Source organism: Pan troglodytes, chromosome 5, assembly GCF_028858775.2.
Source record: "Pan troglodytes isolate AG18354 chromosome 5, NHGRI_mPanTro3-v2.0_pri, whole genome shotgun sequence".
NCBI classification, from domain to species: Eukaryota; Metazoa; Chordata; class Mammalia; order Primates; family Hominidae; genus Pan; species Pan troglodytes.
In genome coordinates, this window is record NC_072403.2 from 158,692,901 (window position 1) to 158,712,306 (window position 19,406).

Sequence of the window (19,406 nt, forward strand, 5' to 3'; positions counted from 1 at the left end):
AGTTTGGCAGGGTCACATGATGTAAGATTAGTAAACAAATCATTTTTATTTCTACATATTGATGAACAATCAAAATTGAAATTAAGAAGACAGTTTTATTCACAACAGCATCAATAATAAATACATGGAAATAAATTTAACCAAGTGTAGAATTTATGTATTGAAAACTACAAAACATCACCAAAGGAAATTTTAAATTATCTAAATATAGAGATCATTTATGTTTTGGACTATAAGACCTATTGTTCAGATAGTAATACCCCTCAAATTGATCTATAAATTCAGTATAATCTCTATCAAAATCACAGTAGACATTTTACAGAATGTGACATGCTAATCCCAAAACTTATATGGAAATGCAAAAAAAAAAAAAAAAAAACAGAAAAGCCAAAATAATTTTGAAAAAGAAGATCCAAGTGGGAGGGGAACTTACTCATCCTGATAAAGGCTTTCTACAAAAAAACCTATGGCCTACATTTTATTAATGGTGAGGAATTAGAAGCTTTTCCACTAAAATCAGGAGCAAGCCAAAGATGTCCTCTCTTACCACTCTTTTTCAACATGTACAAGACTCCTAGAAAATACAGTAAGACAAGGAAATGAACTAAAAAGACACACTAACTGGGAAGAAAGAAAGAAAACTCCTGACTAACGTGATGAAACTGTCTCTACTAAAAATACAAAAATTAGCTTGGCGTGGTGGCGCGTGCCTGTAATCCCAGCTACTTGGGAGGCTGAAGCAGGAGAATCGCTTGAACCAGGGAGGCGGAAGTTGCAGTGAGCAAAGATCGCGCCACTGCACTCCAGTCTAGCAACAGAGCAAGACTCTGGGGGGAAAAAAAGGAAGAAACGAAGGAAGGAAGGAAGGAAGGCAGGGAGGGAGAGAGGGAGAGAGGAAGGGAGGAAGGGAAGAAAGGAAGGAAGGGAGGGAGGGAGGGAGACTGTATTTGTTTGCAGATAGTGTGATTGTGTAATATATGTACCTCTCTGGTAGGGGATGTTAATAATGGGGGAGGCTACAATGTGTGTGTAGGAAGAAGGGGGATATGGGATATCTCTGTATGTACTTCCTCTCAATTTTACTGTGAAACGTAAAACTGTTTCTTTTGTTGTTGTTGTTGTTTTCTGAGACAGAGTCTCACTCTGTCGCCCAGGCTGGAGTGCAATGGTGCGATCTTGGCTCACTGCAACCTCTGCCGCCCGGGTTCAAGCGATTCTCCTGCCTCAGCCTCCCGAGTAGCTGGGATTATAGGCGGCTGCCACTGTGCCCAGCTAATTTTTGTATTTTTAGTAGAGACGGGGTTTCACCATCTTGGTCAGGCTGGTCTTGAACTCCTGACCTCGTGATCCACCCACCTTGGCCTCCCAAAGTGTTGGGATTACAGGCGTGAGCCACCGCGCCCGGCCCTAAAACTGCTCTTAAAAATCAACTTTTTGGCTTAGGCTGCGGTGGCTGAGAAGGCAGCGGGGCGGCGGCGGCGGCTGTGGAGGCCGCAGTCCGGGTCCTGGCTTCGGCCTCAGCCCCACCATGGTGACGCTTGCTGAACTGCTGGTGCTCCTGGCCGCTCTCCTGGCCACCGTCTCGGGCTATTTCGTTAGCATCGACACGCATGCTGAAGAGTGCTTCTTTGAGCGGGTCACCTCGGGCACCAAGATGGGCCTCATCTTCGAGGTGGCGGAGGGCGGCTTCCTGGACATCGACGTGGAGATTACAGGACCAGATAACAAAGGAATTTACAAAGGAGACAGAGAATCCAGTGGGAAATACACATTTGCTGCTCACATGGACGGAACATACAAATTTTGTTTTAGTAACCGGATGTCCACCATGACTCCAAAAATAGTGATGTTCACCATCGATATTGGGGAGGCTCCAAAAGGACAAGATATGGAAACAGAAGCTCACCAGAACAAGCTAGAAGAAATGATCAATGAGCTAGCAGTGGCGATGACAGCTGTAAAGCACGAACAGGAATACATGGAAGTCCGGGAAAGAATACACAGAGCCATCAACGACAACACAAACAGCAGAGTGGTCCTTTGGTCCTTCTTTGAAGCTCTTGTTCTAGTTGCCATGACATTGGGACAGATCTACTACCTGAAGAGATTTTTTGAAGTCCGGAGGGTTGTTTAAAAAGCCTCTTCCTGATGATCCCAACTCAGAATTCACTGTTTACCAAACACCTTGGTCATAATAATGTCATTAGTTTCTCCATTTTTATTTTCTGAACTGTACATTCAAAATTTATGTTTCTTTGTGATTAATAGATATTGGGGGGAAAAACGCCTTTTTAGGAAAATTATAGTGAAAATCTGACAGTTGATTGGCATAATTTCTTGTTTGAATGCTGCCTCCATTATATAGGTCCTTCCAGGAACTCAAACACTGTAAGTGAAATATGGGAGTATAGTTTTTATTATTTCTTCTTTTCCTTTTGTTTTCATAATATAATGCAGTTTGTTCAGGAAATCAGCACAAAGCCTGATAGTACTTTACTAAAATGACTGCATTCTTTGAATTCCTTCAGTCTATGGTTCAAGTCACTAAAGATTCATTTTTGTTGAGTCCTTATGAGAAACAGCAGTATGAATCTTGAGGGTTTCTGCCCGTCCTAATGGCAGAGCTCTCTGACTTGGGTGTATGCTGCCAGGCTGGGTACTTTCATACTTTGTTTTCTTGTTTTGCTTTAAAACTACGACTCAGCATACATTTTCCCGCATACATTTTTACATTGTACCTTAGGACTCAGTCATCTCCACTTAAATTGATGACACAAGCAGCTAATAACCATTTTTGGGTTTCTGCCTAACCCCCTAATTGTCTGTTAAAGCCAATTCTCTGGGTGTCCCAGTGAGTGGTGGCTTTTTTTCTTTCCACATTGGCACATTCACTTCTCCCACTCTTGGCATGTAAGAAATAAGCATTTACATAATTGGAAAAATCCGGATTTCTGATGCCAAAGGGTTAAAGCATCTTGGATTTCATTTCATTGATATACAGCCACTATTTTATTTTTGATCAGTGGCCTTTGGGCCACTGTTTAGGGTACTGACCATCAGTGTCAGCATTAGGGTTTTGGTTTTTGTTTCTTTTGGGTCTTTCTTTTTTGGCACATGTGAATCTTGTTTTGTGTAAAATGAAATTACTTTCTCTTGTTCTCTGATGATGGGTTTAAAATTAAAAGAGCATCTGGTTTTGGTATGGGGATGATCCAGGATTATGTTGTGACTGATACATATTAGTTACTTGTACATTTTTTTTTTTTTGGATCTTTGCAAGGGCAAAACTACAAGTAACGAGTTTTATATAATTAATTTAAATTTGTTACAGGTTTTCATGTTCAGGATAAACCATACTTCCACCTTGGATGAGAACACTTGCAACAGTTTATTAATGAGGTGACTTTTACCTTAGGACAACTGTTGCATGCCAAGTTTTTTGTGTGTGTGAAACACTTCAAAACTGATTTAAAAGATGTAAATTTAAAATTGGTTGTATCTAATATGCCCCAGGTTCGGTAAATAAACAATTCTTTTTTAAAAAATAAAATTAAATAAATAAATAAATAAATAAATAAAATAAAAATAAAAATCAACTTTTTTTTTTTTTTAAATGAACCAAGCAGGGAGATTTTTACTATGTAATTTCAAAATTGGTCATAAAGTTAAAAATAATGATCAAAACACCATGGTTTGACACTTTCTTTGAAAGTTGAAGAATTTTACCATATGACCCAGTAATCCACTCCTACTTACATAAAATGTCCAGGAAAGACAAATCTGTAGAGACATAAGTAGATTAATGATTGCCCGGGGTTTGTGGTGAGAACACAAAGTGACTATTATAGGACACAAGAGAGATCTTATTTGGATGATTAAAATGTTTTAAAACTGGATTTTGTTGATGGTCACACAACTTGGTAAATTTACTAAGAAGTATTGAATTAGAACCTTAAAATGGTTGAATTTTATATATGTAAATTATACTTCAGTAGTTTTTTAAAAAAAATCAGCAGTCTGGAAATGCTGAAAAGTTAATATCCTAGACTCAAGTCTTTTAAATCTGTTCTTGTGGGCTTGATACTGGTCTATGGATTAAAAAGCTGCTGCTAATTTGATTTTCAGTGTTTATCTTTTATACATTGCCTACTCCACTGGACTACAAGTTTATTGAAGGTAAAATACTGTTTTCAATATTTCAGTATAAATATGTAAAAAAATCTATTTATATCCCAATCCTGGTAGTACTTAGTGTAGCATTCAGGCAAAGCCCAATCTCATTAAATACTGGGCCATTTAACTTGTTTGTAATGAAATTTTGTAACTTAACATAAGACTTGTTCTTATTAATGGAGACTAATCCTCCTCCATTTAAGTGTGATTAGAATAGCATTTTTTAAATTTTTCATTTTTGTCATCTCCTTCATTTAACTAAAAGCATAGTAACACCAGCTAGAGGATAAACAAAACATAAGCATATAATTATATATTATTAACATTATATTAAATAAGACAAGTCCAATGAATGGTTGTTTTTCAACAGAAAATATTTTCAATTAAAATGAGATATAGTCATTTGGTTAGTCATTATTGATTATTTTTTAAAGCCTAGGTTTTTTGTTTTGTGTGTGTGTGTTTTTTTTTTAAAGGAACAGGACCTCGTACACGATCTCCAACAATTTTGGAAACATCTCCACGACTTATTCGAAAAGCACTAGAATTTATGGATTTAAGTCAGTATGTTCGGTAAGTTTTCATAAACATGATTGATGCAGACAACTGTGTGTTTTGTTAAATCGATTATTCAAATACTTAAATATTTTCTGTAAAGATTTAATTTGAGGCCTGATTAAGGTGAGATGAGCTACAAAATATTTCTATCACACCTGCTGCCATTATTTAATTAGATTCAATTTTTAATAACTAGATGATAGAAATATATTAAGCATATTTATAAGTTTGAAAACATCATCAAAATTACTAGCTGTATAAATTCAAAAGGAAAACCTACAAGATATTCTCATAGTTTTGAACACAAGTTTCACAATCACCTCATCAAGTGGTGAATCCAAATTTACTGATTTTCTCCAAAATATTTTCCTAAAATATCAGTGACTCAATAAATGGAGCATAGCATATCTAGAAAACAACCATTTATTTTTTCTATCCCTAATGTTTTATTTGACTCAGACCACCACACTGTTGATATGATTTAAAATTATTTGCTGTCTAAAGTGAAGCTTATTCCAGAGTTCCCAAATGAAATCTGTATCTTTTGATGATTTTTGTATCAAGGAAAACAGATACAGATCCTCTGCTGCAAACAGATGAATTGAATCAGCAGCAGGCAATGCAAAAGGCGGAAGAAATTCATCAGTTTCGACAGTATAGGACCAGAGTCCTTAGCATTCGAAACATTGACCAAGAAGAGCGGTTGAAGTTAAAGGATGAAGTCCTGGATATGTATAAGGAAATGCGGGTGAGTCTAAGAGCACATACATAGATTATAGTTCGCAAATTCTTTCGTAACATTAAAAAGAAATTATATAATTAAATAATATTTTGTATAGAAATAAGTCTTGAAAACATAGGTTTCTATTATTCACAACTGCTAGGAAAACATCACAAATTTGATTCTACACATCTCATCTCACTCCCTCCCTAAAATCCCCCTAAAACGCAGTATTGGGAATCTATCCTCAAAGATGGGAAGAATAGGAGAGAAAACAACAACAAAATTATGTGTTCAAGTTGGAAAATAACTGGATGAAGATCACATTAATCGGCTTGAGACATACAAATCCTAAACTGTCAGTGGGAAAAGTCTTTTTTTTAAGTATTTTTTAAATAAAACACAATCTTAAAAAAGTTAATGATGATTGTTCTTGGTGGTTCCTACTGGTAAGTCCTGTCTTATTTTTTCACATAGTATAAATTATATTTTTATGCAGGATTGCATTCAAATCCAGTAGTTCTTAATGTTACCAAATAACCATATAATTCCCAAATGCAGCAAAGGTGAACAATCTACATAGTGCACTTTCACCTCAATGAAATTGAAGCTGCTCCTTTTGGATATTTTTCCACTTCAATGTGAAGCAGATTGTTGGGATTTCATTAGTGGTTTCATTACGTGGCTTTTTAAAAGAAAAAATAGTTTTGATTTCTTCCACAGTTCACAGTTCTCAGACGAGACTTTTTTTTGTAAATTACACAGTTCAGGGATGTTTTGAAAAACCAAATGCTCTTTAGTAGATGAAATCTCTCAATGTAACTGTAATAAATAGGCATCTACATCCTTAGCTATATTACCAGTATATCCTGGAACCAAAGTAAGATGGTTTTCCTGTTCCCATAATCCACTTAATTGTTTTAAAATTTGAATATTTCCATCATTTAAAATTTCTGTTTCGGATGATAGTTCTGACCACCACCTTTTAATGACTGCTTGAAGCCAGTTTAAACCAACTATAACATATTCTTCAAATTTGCTTTTAAGTAGTGACTTTACTAGAGGCAACAAGTCTACACAGCAACCAAATGAGATATATTGTTTTTCTTCCTGTAAACAATTGGTGAGCACAGGAAGGCAATCTACCACAACGCCAAGATCTTCTATCCTCAACAAATAAGCTACAAGTTCACTTATACTTCTCTTTCTCCAGAAAATTAAAGCTACATTCAATCTCATATTCCTGCTGAACAAAACTTGGACCATTGTTTCATGGTCCTGAGAAACCTCAGAAAAAAACCCAGTATATTTTGATGATGGGCTTTCTGTCTGTGAAGAACCAGAATCACTGGAGTTAACCAAATATGTTCGACTGTCATGGTGTAATTTTTCAGGCAGGTGGCCTGCACAAGCCAGTTCATTTTCTTTATTTGCCATGTCACAGCCCCCACTTCCAGGGGGCTGTTTTTTTCTGTAACAAAGATTTGGAAAGGGATGATGAACTTTCTTTCTGAGATAGATCACTTTACGAAGTTTATCTGGGCTTTTCACAGTTTGTCCAACTGTTCTATTTATGTAAGCAGCCAACTGTTTTGGAGACTTCTTAACCTCCTTCATGTTCTTATTAGTGAAATTAGAGATCGTTTTTTCTAGGAAGATCAATGAAATGATCCTCAATCTTATTACAAAAGTTCCGTTTTTTAACATTGTGAGTTTCCGATGCCATAATCTCTTAAGTACCGGCGCCTCATGGTACCGCGGCGCCTCAGCCCAGCCTCCACGCTGACAATCCGCGCCCTACAGCCTAGAGCGTCCCTCGGCTTCTGGGCCGAGGGCCATTCAAACGCGGCCGCGCGCGCGGCCCGCCGGGATAGCTGGGAAAAGTCTTAACAAGCCAATTAGCTCCTCAGAATGCCTACAGAATCCCCAAAAAGGCTCAGCAATTGGTGGCAGCAGATATGTTAGGAAGTAAAAGTGAAGTAGGAGGAAGATGAAAATAGTTGGGTTTGTTCAGCTTAAGGCTATTTAGGAATTGCAGATCACCACTTCAACTTTTTGCATCCAGATTATTGTCATCCGTTCACCCCAGTAGAAGAATAGGTGTCCTTTAGTTAGAGATGACAACAAACGAAAAAAGGATTTCTAAATTGTAGAAGACTATACTTTATTGAAAATGGGAGTATCATACTAGAAAAGGGGAAATTCAATAAATACATATGGGTAACTTCCCACTACGGATAATGAGAATCTTTTTTTCTCCCTCCTCCCTGCAACACACACGCACACACTCCTACACATCCCCAAAGACACTAAAGCCTATAGGAAATTCTAAATATTTTAGCTACAGTGAGACTGTCATTTCCAGTAATGGCTCATGTGACGAATGTGCCTATTTGACATCTCTTCTTGTGCCTATTTGACATCTCTTCTTGTTTGTCCAATAGGCACCTCAAACAGAACCTCTCTAAATCCAAATTCAAGAATGCTTGCCCTCCTTCCCATCTCAGCGCAAATATGTCACCCCACCAAGATTCTCCATCTCGGTCAATACCAATTGCATTCTTTCAGTTGCCCAAGCAGAGACTATGGAGACACCTTTGACTTCTGTCACTCCTCACGTGCGAGGAATTGTCAGAACCTCTCGACTCTACCTTGAAAATATATCCAATATATATACACCACCCTAGCCTAACCTGTCATTCTTTCTTATTCAGAGGATTGCTATAGCCCGGTTACTGATCTAACTGCTTCCATCTTTGCCCCTCCAAAATGTGGTCTCTGCTTTGCCACAAAACAATTGTACCAATCATGACAAACTAGTCTTATCCTGTGGTAACAAAACCCCCAATATCACAGTGGCCTAACATAGTGTTTGGCAGACTTATTTTCTGTAAAGGCCCAAATAGGAAATATTTATGTTGCATCTACTCAACATTACCATTTTTTACACAAAATCACAGATAATACCTAAATAAATAGGATAATGGCAAAATGAATAAAACTTTACTTAGAAAAATAAGCAATAAGCCAGATTAACTTTACAGGCCTTAGTTCACCAACTCTGGCTAAAAACAGTAAAACGGTATTTCTCATTCTAGCTATGTGTCCAGTGCGGTTCAATAGAGCAACTTTCTTATCAAGATCCCCTGGCTGAAGGAGCTTCCATAGAGACACTTCTACCATGATTATTACAACAGGGGAAGAGAACATGGGGAATTGCACATTGGCTGTGACTATTTCTACCCAGAAATGGCACATTCATTTGCACTCACATTTCACTGACCAGAGCAAGTCACGTAGTCACATACAACTTCAAAGAAGGAACCCACCTTGGTGACACCTTGATGCCAAACTTGTAGCATCAAGCACTGTGAGGCAATGCATTTCTGTTGTCTAAACCCAATTTGTGGTTCTTACAGCAGCCCCAGCAAGCTAATAAAGAGGGAGGGCAATGCTACGAGGTACCTGGAAGATAACCAGCAATATTTTGTGAATTACACTAATGGTTATCATAATGCATATTTAAAATGAAGGTAGAATCATTTCACTTCCCTAATGGCTTTACATTACATTAAGAAATAAACCAAAATCTTGATGATGACCTCCAGAGCTTTCCTCTCTGATCTTTTTATCCACCTTTTGCCTAGGTGACTTTGCCTTTCCACTAACAGCAAGGCATGTTCCCACCTCTGGGCCTTTGACCTCACTCCTCTCTCTTCCTGGAATATTCTTTCCCCAAAGTGTAAAATGTAAAACTTTCCTTTTATGAGATCTCTTATCTAGGGTCACTTATTAGAGAGATCTTCACCAGCTGCTCTTTCAAAATTACTACCCTCAAAATTTGTGTAACCGTGCCTAGTCTTATTTTTCTTGAAGGCACTTACCCTGCATGTGCATTTATTTATTGGCATATGAAATTGTAGATATATTGTAAATACTATGCTTTCATTTTTGATTATTCTCTGCTACAATATAGACTATATGTGGACAGATATTCTGTTTAGATTCACTGTTGTGTCCCCAGAGCTTCAGAGGAATGTCTGTTTTGCAAAGGTTTGTTTCATTAATGAAGCAGTAAATCAATGAATGGATATTAAAATTGTGTAAGTTCAATTTCCCATCTGGGAAATAATTTAGATTAGATTAGAAAACAAAAGGGAATTTTCAGGATTGCTGTTTGTGGTTTTTGTGTGTAATAACCAAATAAATGCAGCAGATAGGAAATGGGGAAAAAATACTAACTCAGACAGCTTTGAGTTCACTCCCATTCATTTATGTGAGAGGCACAGAGAGAGCCCTAGTTTTGATTGAAGCCATTTTAAGAGAAACATGATCAATAACATATTTTTTATCAGATAGGAGAATGAATATGTTTTATACTCATTCCTCAAGGGATTACTGATGTATATTAAACTTATTTACACACGTTCTTAAAATGTCTCTCCTGCTTATTCTCTTGCTGTCTTTCTCTCTTTAATATGTCACTACTATCTTCTACTTGTGCAATTGGTTTAGTCAATCCAGTTTTATTGTGGTAGCTACAGTATTATCTTTTGTAAAAACTTCAGGAATTCTGATTCTGACATCCAGCTTTTCCAACATCTCAATAAAATTAAGCTGGTTGCAAAAAACATGGAAAATGTCTTGATAAATTCAAGGACGAAGACAAAGAAGCCATTTCTAGAAGAGTCTTTTCAGGCTAGCATCTCTGCTTTAATCTTTATTCTTTGATTATATTATTTTTGAAACAGTAAGCAATTCATTTGGCCACTTCCCTTTTAAGAGATGAAGGAGAAAAGGAGAAATCAGCGAAGGTGACTGAATAGGAGCAGCTGGTGGGACAGAAGATAATCTAAGAGCTAAGTGAAATCAGTTGATCCAGGAGGAGAGCGTGCAGTTAAGCAAGAATAAGAACAGTAAATGATCTTGGATTTAACTACATATAAGGCCTTGGTATCCTTGATGAAGAATGAAAGTCAAGCTGACAAGAACAAAATAACCAACCGATTTGGCCATACTATTTGGAGCCTTCGTCATCAAGTATAGCTCATATATTTTGTCAAGTATAGCATACATGTGGGGAACTAGTAATTTCTTGAGCACAGTTACTTTGCAAGAGACATTGGGCTTATTAATATCTCATATAGATTATATTTGAAATAATTTAAACAGAATACTTTTGGTAAAAAATCATGTTTTGACTATTTTTTCTACAACTGTTTTTATTTTGCCATACTGTGTTAAAATCTCATGAACCCTTTGTTGCTATGTTTTGTGTATTGATAAGCTTTTGAGACCATACACTAATTTTCATCTTCAATCATTTTGCCTATGAATGTGTGGGCATAAGGACAGGGTAAAGGAATTTCATTTTTTTCTTTCTGGGAACATAAGCCTTTACCAGTGGAACTTATTTGTTTGGGGTTTTGCTTTGGAACAGGACTCTTTAGATGAAGCCCGACAGAAAATTTTCGACATCCGGGAAGGGTACAGAAACAAATTGCTGGAAGCTGAGCGCCTAAAGCTGGAAGCTATGTCTGCTCAGGAAGCCGCCATGAAGCTGGAGACAGAAAAGAAGACCCCAGCTCCTGACACACAGAAAAAAAAGAAAGGAAAGAAAAAGTAACCAGGGGATGTCCAATACCACCCTGCTTCTGGAGAGAAAAAACTTATTTGTAATGATCTTTAACTGCCTGCTGATAAGATATTGGGCCAACTGAAAATAGAAATTGTTCTTTCTTAGAAATATTTTAATGCTAACTTGTTAGTTTTCCTCAGAAAGCTAGTATTTGAAGCCATTTGAGTTTAAGATGCTCTAATTTCAATAAAATAGCTTCCAAATATTTAAAATGTAATAAAATATATGTTTGACACTCTAAACTGCCTGCATTTTTAATTAGAAGTGAAAGAAGTTCATAAAGCAACAGGATTATCTTTGAAAATTTCAGCAATGAGAAAAGTGGCTTTTGTTCTTAGAAGAAATTTAGTGTTAAACTTTAAAAGTTTAAAAATACTAATAACTATGCTTCAGAATTATGTTTTCTTTCTTTTTTTTTTTTTTTTTTTGGAGACTGAGTCTCACTCTGTTGCCCAGGCTGGAGTGCAGTGGTGTAATCTCGGCTCTCTGCAACCTCTGCCTCCCAGATTCAAGTGATTCTCCTGCCTCAGCTTGCTGAGTAGCCCTGATTACAGGCACCTGCCACCACACCCTGCTAACTTTTGTATTTTTAGTAGAGACGGGGTTTCACCATGTTGGCCAGGCTGGTCGCAAACTCCTAACCTCAAGTGATCTGCCCGCCTTGGCCTCCCAAAGTGCTGGGAATACAGGCGTGAGCCACCACTTTGGGCCAAATTATGCCATTTTTAAAAACTGAACTTCAAGAAACCTCCTTCATAGACCAAGAACTACCCTGGCTTAACCCACCCAAAGTGTTAGGACTCTAGATCCTAGCAACCCATCATGGTCACCTGGGTGTAGAGAGTGTGATCTCAAACATCTCTTTTCATGCTCACCAGTGTCGTGTTTTCTCTAAGACACAGATGAAGTTGTTATACCCTAGTCTTAGAACAATGCAATGAGTGGATTAACTGAGGCACATAGCAGGAAACTGACTTTCTCCAAAAGCACACTTCTAATTCATGACTATCTCAAAACTCTCATAGTATTTTTTAACCAGTCAAAGCGGTTTCACTTTGGCAGGTGATTTTACTTATCCTTTCTTCTGTTAATCTTTGTTATTTAAAATATTTATTTATTGAGACATGGTCTGGCTCTCCTGTCCAGGCTGGGATGCAGTGGCACAATCTCAGCTCACTGCAACCTCTACCTCCTGGACTCAAGCCATCCTCCTAATTTTTTTTTTTTGAGATGGAGTTTCATTCTTGTTGGGGTGATCATACCCAACACCAGGTCGTGGGGGTGACAAAGTCTGGCAGAGTCAAAGGATTGAGAAAAAGACAGTTTGAGAGAGAAAGCTGGGACCAAGTGGCCATTGCGATCGTGGAGGCCGCGAAGGCCTCGAGCTGTGGGAGCCCATGCTATTTATTGGTAATCAACAAAGAAACAGGTGGTGAGAATGTGGAGGTCAAAAGGGCAGGCGCATCATCTACAGCTGTGACGGTTTAGCATTTATGTGGAACATGTTCTGCTACTTGAGATAATGGGAATAGGAGCCTAGGAGGGCTAGAAGCAAGGAGCCAGCAAGTCTAGACACATTCCAGAGGACATTATGTCAGACATGCAAGCCCTGCCTCAGTTTTTGTCCCAACACTCAGCTTTTTCCTAACACTTGTTGCCTAGGCTAGAGTGCAATGGCACAATCTCAGCTCACTGCAAACCTCCGCCTCCTGAGTTCAAGTGATTCTCTTGCCTCAGCCACCTGAGTAGCTGGGATTAGTGGTGCAGCCACCACGCCCGGCTAATTTTGTATTTTTAGTAGAGACGGGGGTTTCACCAGGTCGCAGGTTGGTCTTGAACTCCTGACCTCAGGTGATCCACCCACCTCGGCCTCCTAAAATGCTGGGATTACGGGCTGGAGCCATGGCACCCGGCCAATTTCTGTATTTTTTTGTAGAGACGGGGTTTCACCATGTTTCCCAGGCTGTTCTCAAACTCCTGAGTTCAAGAGATCCACCCATGCCGGATTGCTTCCCAAAATGCTGGAATTACAGGCATAAACCACCACGTCCAGCTTAAAAATATTTAATACTCCCATAAATGATCAACTAATTTTTGACAAGGATGCCAAAAATACACATGATGAAAGAAAATCTTTTCAAAAATGATGTTGGGAAAACTAAATATCCACATGAAAAAGAATAAAATAGGACCATTGCCCTACGCTATGCAAAAAAATTAAATAAAGATTTAAATATAACATTGGAACTCATAAAATGCTTAGAAGATTGCATACAGAAAAAATCTCCTTGACATTGGTCTTGGCAATTTCTTTTGGAGATGACACCAGAAGCACAGGCAACAAAAGCAAACATAAACAAGTAGGACTACATAAAAATAAAAAGCTGCTGCACAGCAAAGAAAACAACAAAATGAAAAGACAATCTATAGAATGGGAGAAAATACTTGTAAACCGTATATCTGATAAGGGGCTAATATTTAAAATATATTAAACTCATATAACTCAATAGCAAAAAAAGCAAATAACCTGGTTTTAAAAATGGGCAAAGGACTTGAATAAACACCTATCCAAAGACAACACGGGAATGACCAACAGGTATATGCAAAGGTACTCAACATCATTAATCATTAGAGAAATGCAAATCAAAACAATGACATCTCACCTCACACCTGTTAAGATGGCTTTTATCATAAAGACAAGAGATAAGTGTTGGGGAGGGTGTGGAGAAAGGGAACCCTGTACACACTGTGGTGAGAATGTAAATTGGAATAGCCATTACAGAAAACAGTATGGAAGTTTCTCAAAAAATTAAAACTAGAGCTACCATATGATCCAGCAATCCCACTCCTGGGTATATATTAAAGGAAATGACATCAGTATGTCTATGAGAGGTCTGCAACCCTCTGTTCATGGCAGCATTATTTACAATAGTGATATGGAAACAGCCTAAGTGTCCATCAATGGATGAATGAATAAAGAAAATGTGTATATATATATATAATGGAATATAATTGAACCATAAAATAGAAGGAAATCCTGCCATTTGCAACAACACAGATGAACCTGTAGGGCATTATGCTAAGTGAAATATGCAAGAAACTGAAAGAAAAATAATGCATAATCTCACTCACATGTGGAATTGTAAAAGTTGAACTCATAGAAGCAAAGTGTAGGACAGTGGTTACCAGAGACTTAGGGGTGAGAGAAATGGGGAGATGTTGGTCAAAGAGTACAAACATATAGTTATAAGCTGACAAATTCTGTGTATCTCAGGTACAGAATGGATGGTGCCATCAGAATCAATAGTAGTAATTAAATTGATTATATTAATCATTCAGTGTACACATATATCAAACCATCCTGTGGTATACTTCGAAAATATACAAAGTTTATTTTCTAAAAATTTTTTTAAAGTTTACATGAAAAATTAATTTAATATTTTATACATCTGCCCACTTGTATATGTAATGTTACTTAATTTAATAAATGCAAATGTGCATTTCTATATTATCCTTTGCCTACTCTTAGCTTCACAACCTTATGACCCCAGCTCCCAAAATACACACATAGAAACAACCTATTTTGAATGTTTCCATATTTTTCATTCCTCTCATATGCTCACACCAATATTTTATATACTGGTTTGTTTTACAAAATGGCATTTTTTAAAGCATAATACAATGTGTCTTGCTTTTTCTCACCAAACAACACAGAATCTCTTCAAGTCACTGGTAATTTATTCTTTTTAATTGCTATGTAACACTCCATGGTACAAATATACCATAACTTATTCATATATAAATTTATGATTTTTATATATATATGTATGTGTGTCTTTGTGTGTTTATATATATATATTCAGGATATTCAGGTAGTGTGTGTAAATATATTCAGGATATTCAAGTAGTAACATTATTATATATTCTCAAGTTAGATAAAAATTCATTGCAAACAATTTGTCATTACAATTTAAATGATGTATCTTTGATCAATTACTTTCTTTCAGATATTTTTTGCTATTAATTGTTTGATAGTTTTCACTTGCTTTCTTCTTCTTTACTTTTCTTGCTGTGTTTTTTTGTTTTGTTTTGTTTTTGAGATGGAGTCTCCCTCTGTCTCCCAGGCTGGAGTGCAATGGTGTGACCTCAGCTCACTGCAACCTCCACCTCCCAGGTTCAAGTGATTTTCCTGCCTCAGCCTCCTGAGTAGCTGGGATTACAGGTGTGCACCACCACGCCTGGCTAATTTTTTTTTCTATTTTTAGTAGAGACAGGGCTTCACCATGTTGGTCAGGCTGATCTCAAACTCCTGACCTCATGATCCGCCTGCCTTGGCCTCCCAAAGTTCTGGGATTACAGGTGTGAGCCACCGTGCCCAGCCTGCTGTGTTTTTTAAACTATTACTCTTTAAGCTTTTTCTATTTCTGATTTTTGCTATTTTTCCAAAGCTATGATAGTTTTTTTTGTAGCTTATTTTGAATCATTATGTTACATTTTTCTTCTGATCAAAGCATACTTCTCTGGGATGTTTTCATTTTCTGTCTAAGTATTATTTGTTTCATTTTATCTCATTATCTTTAATAACAGATTTTTCCCCATTATTTAAGAGAATGAGTTTTATAAACTATTAGAAGCAGGTTCATATAAATGACAAAGAATCTAAAGGAACTCTCCCAGCTTTATGGATGGAGGACGCCCCACAATGAGAGAGTGAGGCAAGAGTTTCATCAATGGAGATTTGTTAAGCTTGAGGGGGTGCCCAAAAAAAAATACATAAAACCTGAGTCACAGAAACATCTGTGCTTGTGTTCTCTGAAGGGGTTTTCAGGAAGTTGAATGTTCATACATTTCTTTAAAGGGGGGAAGGCATGTAGGAAAAGGCAGGTACGTGGTGAGGCAAATGGTTACACATTTTTGTGAGATTTTAATCAGTGCCCATGAAATGCACATTTTGTATCAGATAAGGTGAACATTCCAAGAAAAAGGGAGTAAAGAAAGAATCAACCATGCAGACATCTCAGGTTAGGTGGAGGAATGATTGATCCCTTCTTGTATGTTCTGCACCTGGGAAGACAAACTTGTTATTGACATTGTCAGCGTGAAATCTAACAGACTTTAGTTTTAGGTGCTAGACTTGGATTGCAGATCTAAAGTTTTAAATGACATGCCCTTGTTTTATGGGAACATACACATTTTTGAAAGCTTTCCAGGCCAGCAAAGAACTTACCTGGGAACAACTTGGACAGTGAAGCTTTTTGCCTTTCTATGGGGTCTGACAAATGTGCAATGCTTTGACACAAGGTTGTGAAGAACAGCTATTCATTTGGGAAAAGAATTGCAGTGTTGCATGACTCAGCCTCCAGGCTCTCCAGGCTTATCTCTCCCTTTGGCATAATGAGTTTGGGGGATCTGAGATTTTTATTTTCCTTTAGAGTTGTAATCATCAAAATATGGCCTGATTTCCCAATGATCTGTCTCGCAGAAAATCCTGCTTTATGACAGATTGAGTTTTTTGCCTCTAAGCCCCTGTTTACTAGATTTCTGTGGACCTTGGTTTTCAAGACAGAGTTCTATCTTTAGATATTTTTTCTCTTGCAGTAATCTGAATCCGTGACCCTTTGGTCTCGGATTCTCTTTCTCCCCTTTCTCCAGCATTTCTCAGTTTCTTACTTCTTCAAAGAGTGTTCTCTTACTTTAAGGCATGTTCTTCTGGATATTTCTTAGAGTTTCAAGTGGAATTTCATGGATTTTAGGGTCTGTTGGTGGTTTATTGTGTTTTCACCTGTGCCAACCATACAGATCTAAATGCTGAGATAATCCTGCTGATTGTCTTTATTTGGGCCACAACTACAGATGCAGGAATTTTTTTTCTTGGTCACTTTGTTTGTGTATTTATTGGTGTATGAAAATGTGGATATATTATAAATACTATGCTTTCATTTTTGATTGTTCTCTGCTAGAATATAGACTATATGTGGACAGATATTCTGTTTAGATTCACTGTTGTGTCCCCAGAGCTTCAGAGGAATGTCTGTTTCGCAAAAGTTTGTTTAATTAATGAATCAGTAAATCAATGAATGGATATTAAAATTGTGTAAGTTCAATTTACCATGTGGGAAATCGACTAGATTAGATTAGAAAACAAAAGGGAATTTCAGGATTGCTGTTTGTGGTTTTTGTGTGTAATAACCAAGTAAATGCAGCAGATAGTATTTTATCCCCATTTCCTCCGTAACTCAGACAGCTTTGAGTTCACTCCCATTTATGTGTGAGGCACAGAGAGAGCCTGAGTTTTGATTGAAGCCATTTTAAAGGAAACGTGAACATTTTTATCAGATAGGAGAATGAATGTTTTATACTCATTCCTCAAGGGATTACTGATGTATATTAAACATATTTACACACTCTCCTTAAAATATCTCTCTCTCCTGCTCATTCTCTTGCTCTTTCTCTCTAATATGTCACTACTATCATCTTCTACTTGTGCAATTGGTTTAGTCAATCCAGTTTTATTATGGTAGCTACAGTATTATCTTTTGTAAAAACTTCGGGAAGTCCGATTCTGACATCCAGCTTTTCCAACATCTCAATAAAATTAAGCTGGTTGCAAAAAACATGGAACATTTCTTGATAAATTCAAGGATGAAGACAAAGCAGTCATCTCTAGAAGAGTCTTTTCAGACTAGCATCTGTGCTTTAATCCTTAGTCTTTGATCATATTATCTTTGAAACAGTAAGCAATTAATTTGGCCACTTCCCTTTTAAGAGACGAAGGAGAAAAGGAGAAATCAGCAAAGATGACTGAATAGGAGCAGCTGGTGAGACAGAAGACAATCTAAGAGGTAAGTGAAATCAGTTGATCCAGGAGGAGAGCGTGCGGTTAAGCAAGAATAAGAACAACAAATGATCCAGGATTTAGCTACATATAAGGCCTTGGTATCCTTGATGAATACAGTTCTGCTACATCGGTGAGAATGAAAGTCAAGCTGACAAGAGCAAAGTAACCAATGGATTTGGCCATACTATTTGGAGCTTCATCATCAAGTACAGCTCAGATATATTTTGTCAAGGACAGCATACATGTGGGGAACTAGTAATTTCTTGAGCAGTTACTTTGCAAGAGACATTGGGCTTATTAATATCTCAAATTGTATTTGAAATCATTTAAACAGAATACCCTTGGGAAAAAAAAGTATGTTTTGACTATTTTTTCTACAAATGTTTTTATTTTGCCATACTGTGTTAAAATCTCATGAACCCTTTGTTGCTATGTTTTGTGTATTGATAAGCTTTTGAGACCATACACTAATTTTCATCTTCAATCATTTTGCCTGTGAATGTGTGGGCGTAAGGACAGAGTAAAGGAATTTCATTTTTTTCTTTCTGGGAACATAAGCCTTTACCAGTGGAACTTACTTGTTTGGGGTTTTGCTTTGGAACAGGACTCCTTAGATGAAGCCCGACAGAAAATTTTCGACATCCGGGAAGAGTACAGAAACAAATTGCTGGAAGCTGAGCGCCTAAAGCTGGAAGCTATGTCTGCTCAGGAAGCCGCCATGAAGCTGGAGACAGAAAAGACGACCCCAGCTCCTGACACACAGAAAAAAAAGAAAGGAAAGAAAAAGTAACCAGGGGATGTCCAATACTACCCTGGCTTCTGGAGAGAAAAAATTTGTAATGATCTTTAACTGCCTGCTGTTAAGATATTAGGCCAACTGAAAATAGAAATTGCTCTTTCTTAGAAATATTTTAATGCTAACTTGTTAGTTTTCCTCAGAAAGCTAGTATTTGATGCCATTCGAGTTTAAGATGCTCTAATTTCAATAAAATACCTTCCAAATATTTAATAAAATATGTTTGACACTCTAAACTGCCTGCATTTTTAATTAGAAGTGAAACAAGTTCATAAATTAAGCAACATGATTATCTCTGAAAATTTCAGCAATGAGAAAAGTGGCTTTTGTTCTTAGAAGAAATTTAGTCTTAAACTTTAAAGGTTTAAAAATACTAATAATTATGCTTCAGAATTATGTTTTTTTTTTTTTTTTTTTTTTTTTAGAAGACTGAGTCTCACTCTGTTGCCCAGGCTGCAGTGCAGTGGTATAATCTCAGCTCACTGCAACCTCCACCTCCCGGACTCAAGCCATCCTCCTAATTTTTTTTTTCTTTTGAGATGGAGTTTCACTCTTGTTGCGCTGATCACACCCAACACCAGGTCGTGGGGGTGACAAAGTCCGGCGGACTCAAAGGATTGAGAAAAAGACAGTTTGAGAGAGAAAGCTGGGACCAAGTGGCCATTGCGATCGTGGAGGCCGC

At 37.3% G+C, this 19,406-nt stretch overlaps 3 protein-coding genes across 3 annotated transcripts in view; 2 read left to right on the forward strand and 1 right to left on the reverse strand.

The window, feature by feature from the left end:
• ADGB (androglobin) overlaps positions 1-18,802 on the forward strand; it is a 218,191-nt gene extending 199,389 nt beyond the window's left edge. Inside the window, exons 34-36 of the mRNA XM_054686389.2 lie at positions 4,650-4,746; positions 5,296-5,479; positions 18,533-18,802. Of these exons, the coding sequence (XP_054542364.1) occupies positions 4,650-4,746; positions 5,296-5,479; positions 18,533-18,718 (467 nt within the window). The 3' untranslated portion in view covers positions 18,719-18,802. The remainder of the gene's footprint in view (positions 1-4,649; positions 4,747-5,295; positions 5,480-18,532) is intronic.
• LOC452348 (transmembrane emp24 domain-containing protein 2-like) lies at positions 1,448-2,874 on the forward strand. Its single transcript, XM_054686391.2, has one exon. The coding sequence runs from the start codon at positions 1,529-1,531 to the stop codon at positions 2,132-2,134; it is 606 nt and encodes a 201-aa protein (XP_054542366.1). The 5' UTR covers positions 1,448-1,528; the 3' UTR covers positions 2,135-2,874.
• Positions 6,182-7,233, reverse strand: LOC748208 (KATNB1-like protein 1). Its single transcript, XM_054686390.2, is given in 2 exon segments — positions 6,182-7,093; positions 7,095-7,233. Coding segments are annotated over 2 exon segments (912 nt in total). The 5' UTR covers positions 7,179-7,233; the 3' UTR covers positions 6,182-6,265.
• Positions 18,803-19,406: the final 604 nt, after the last annotated feature.

What these genes read in the sequence shown, in the direction of transcription:
- LOC452348 (XM_054686391.2), top strand. Translation starts at nt 1,529, where the DNA reads ATGGTGACGCTTGCTGAACTGCTGGTGCTCCTGGCCGCTCTCCTGGCC.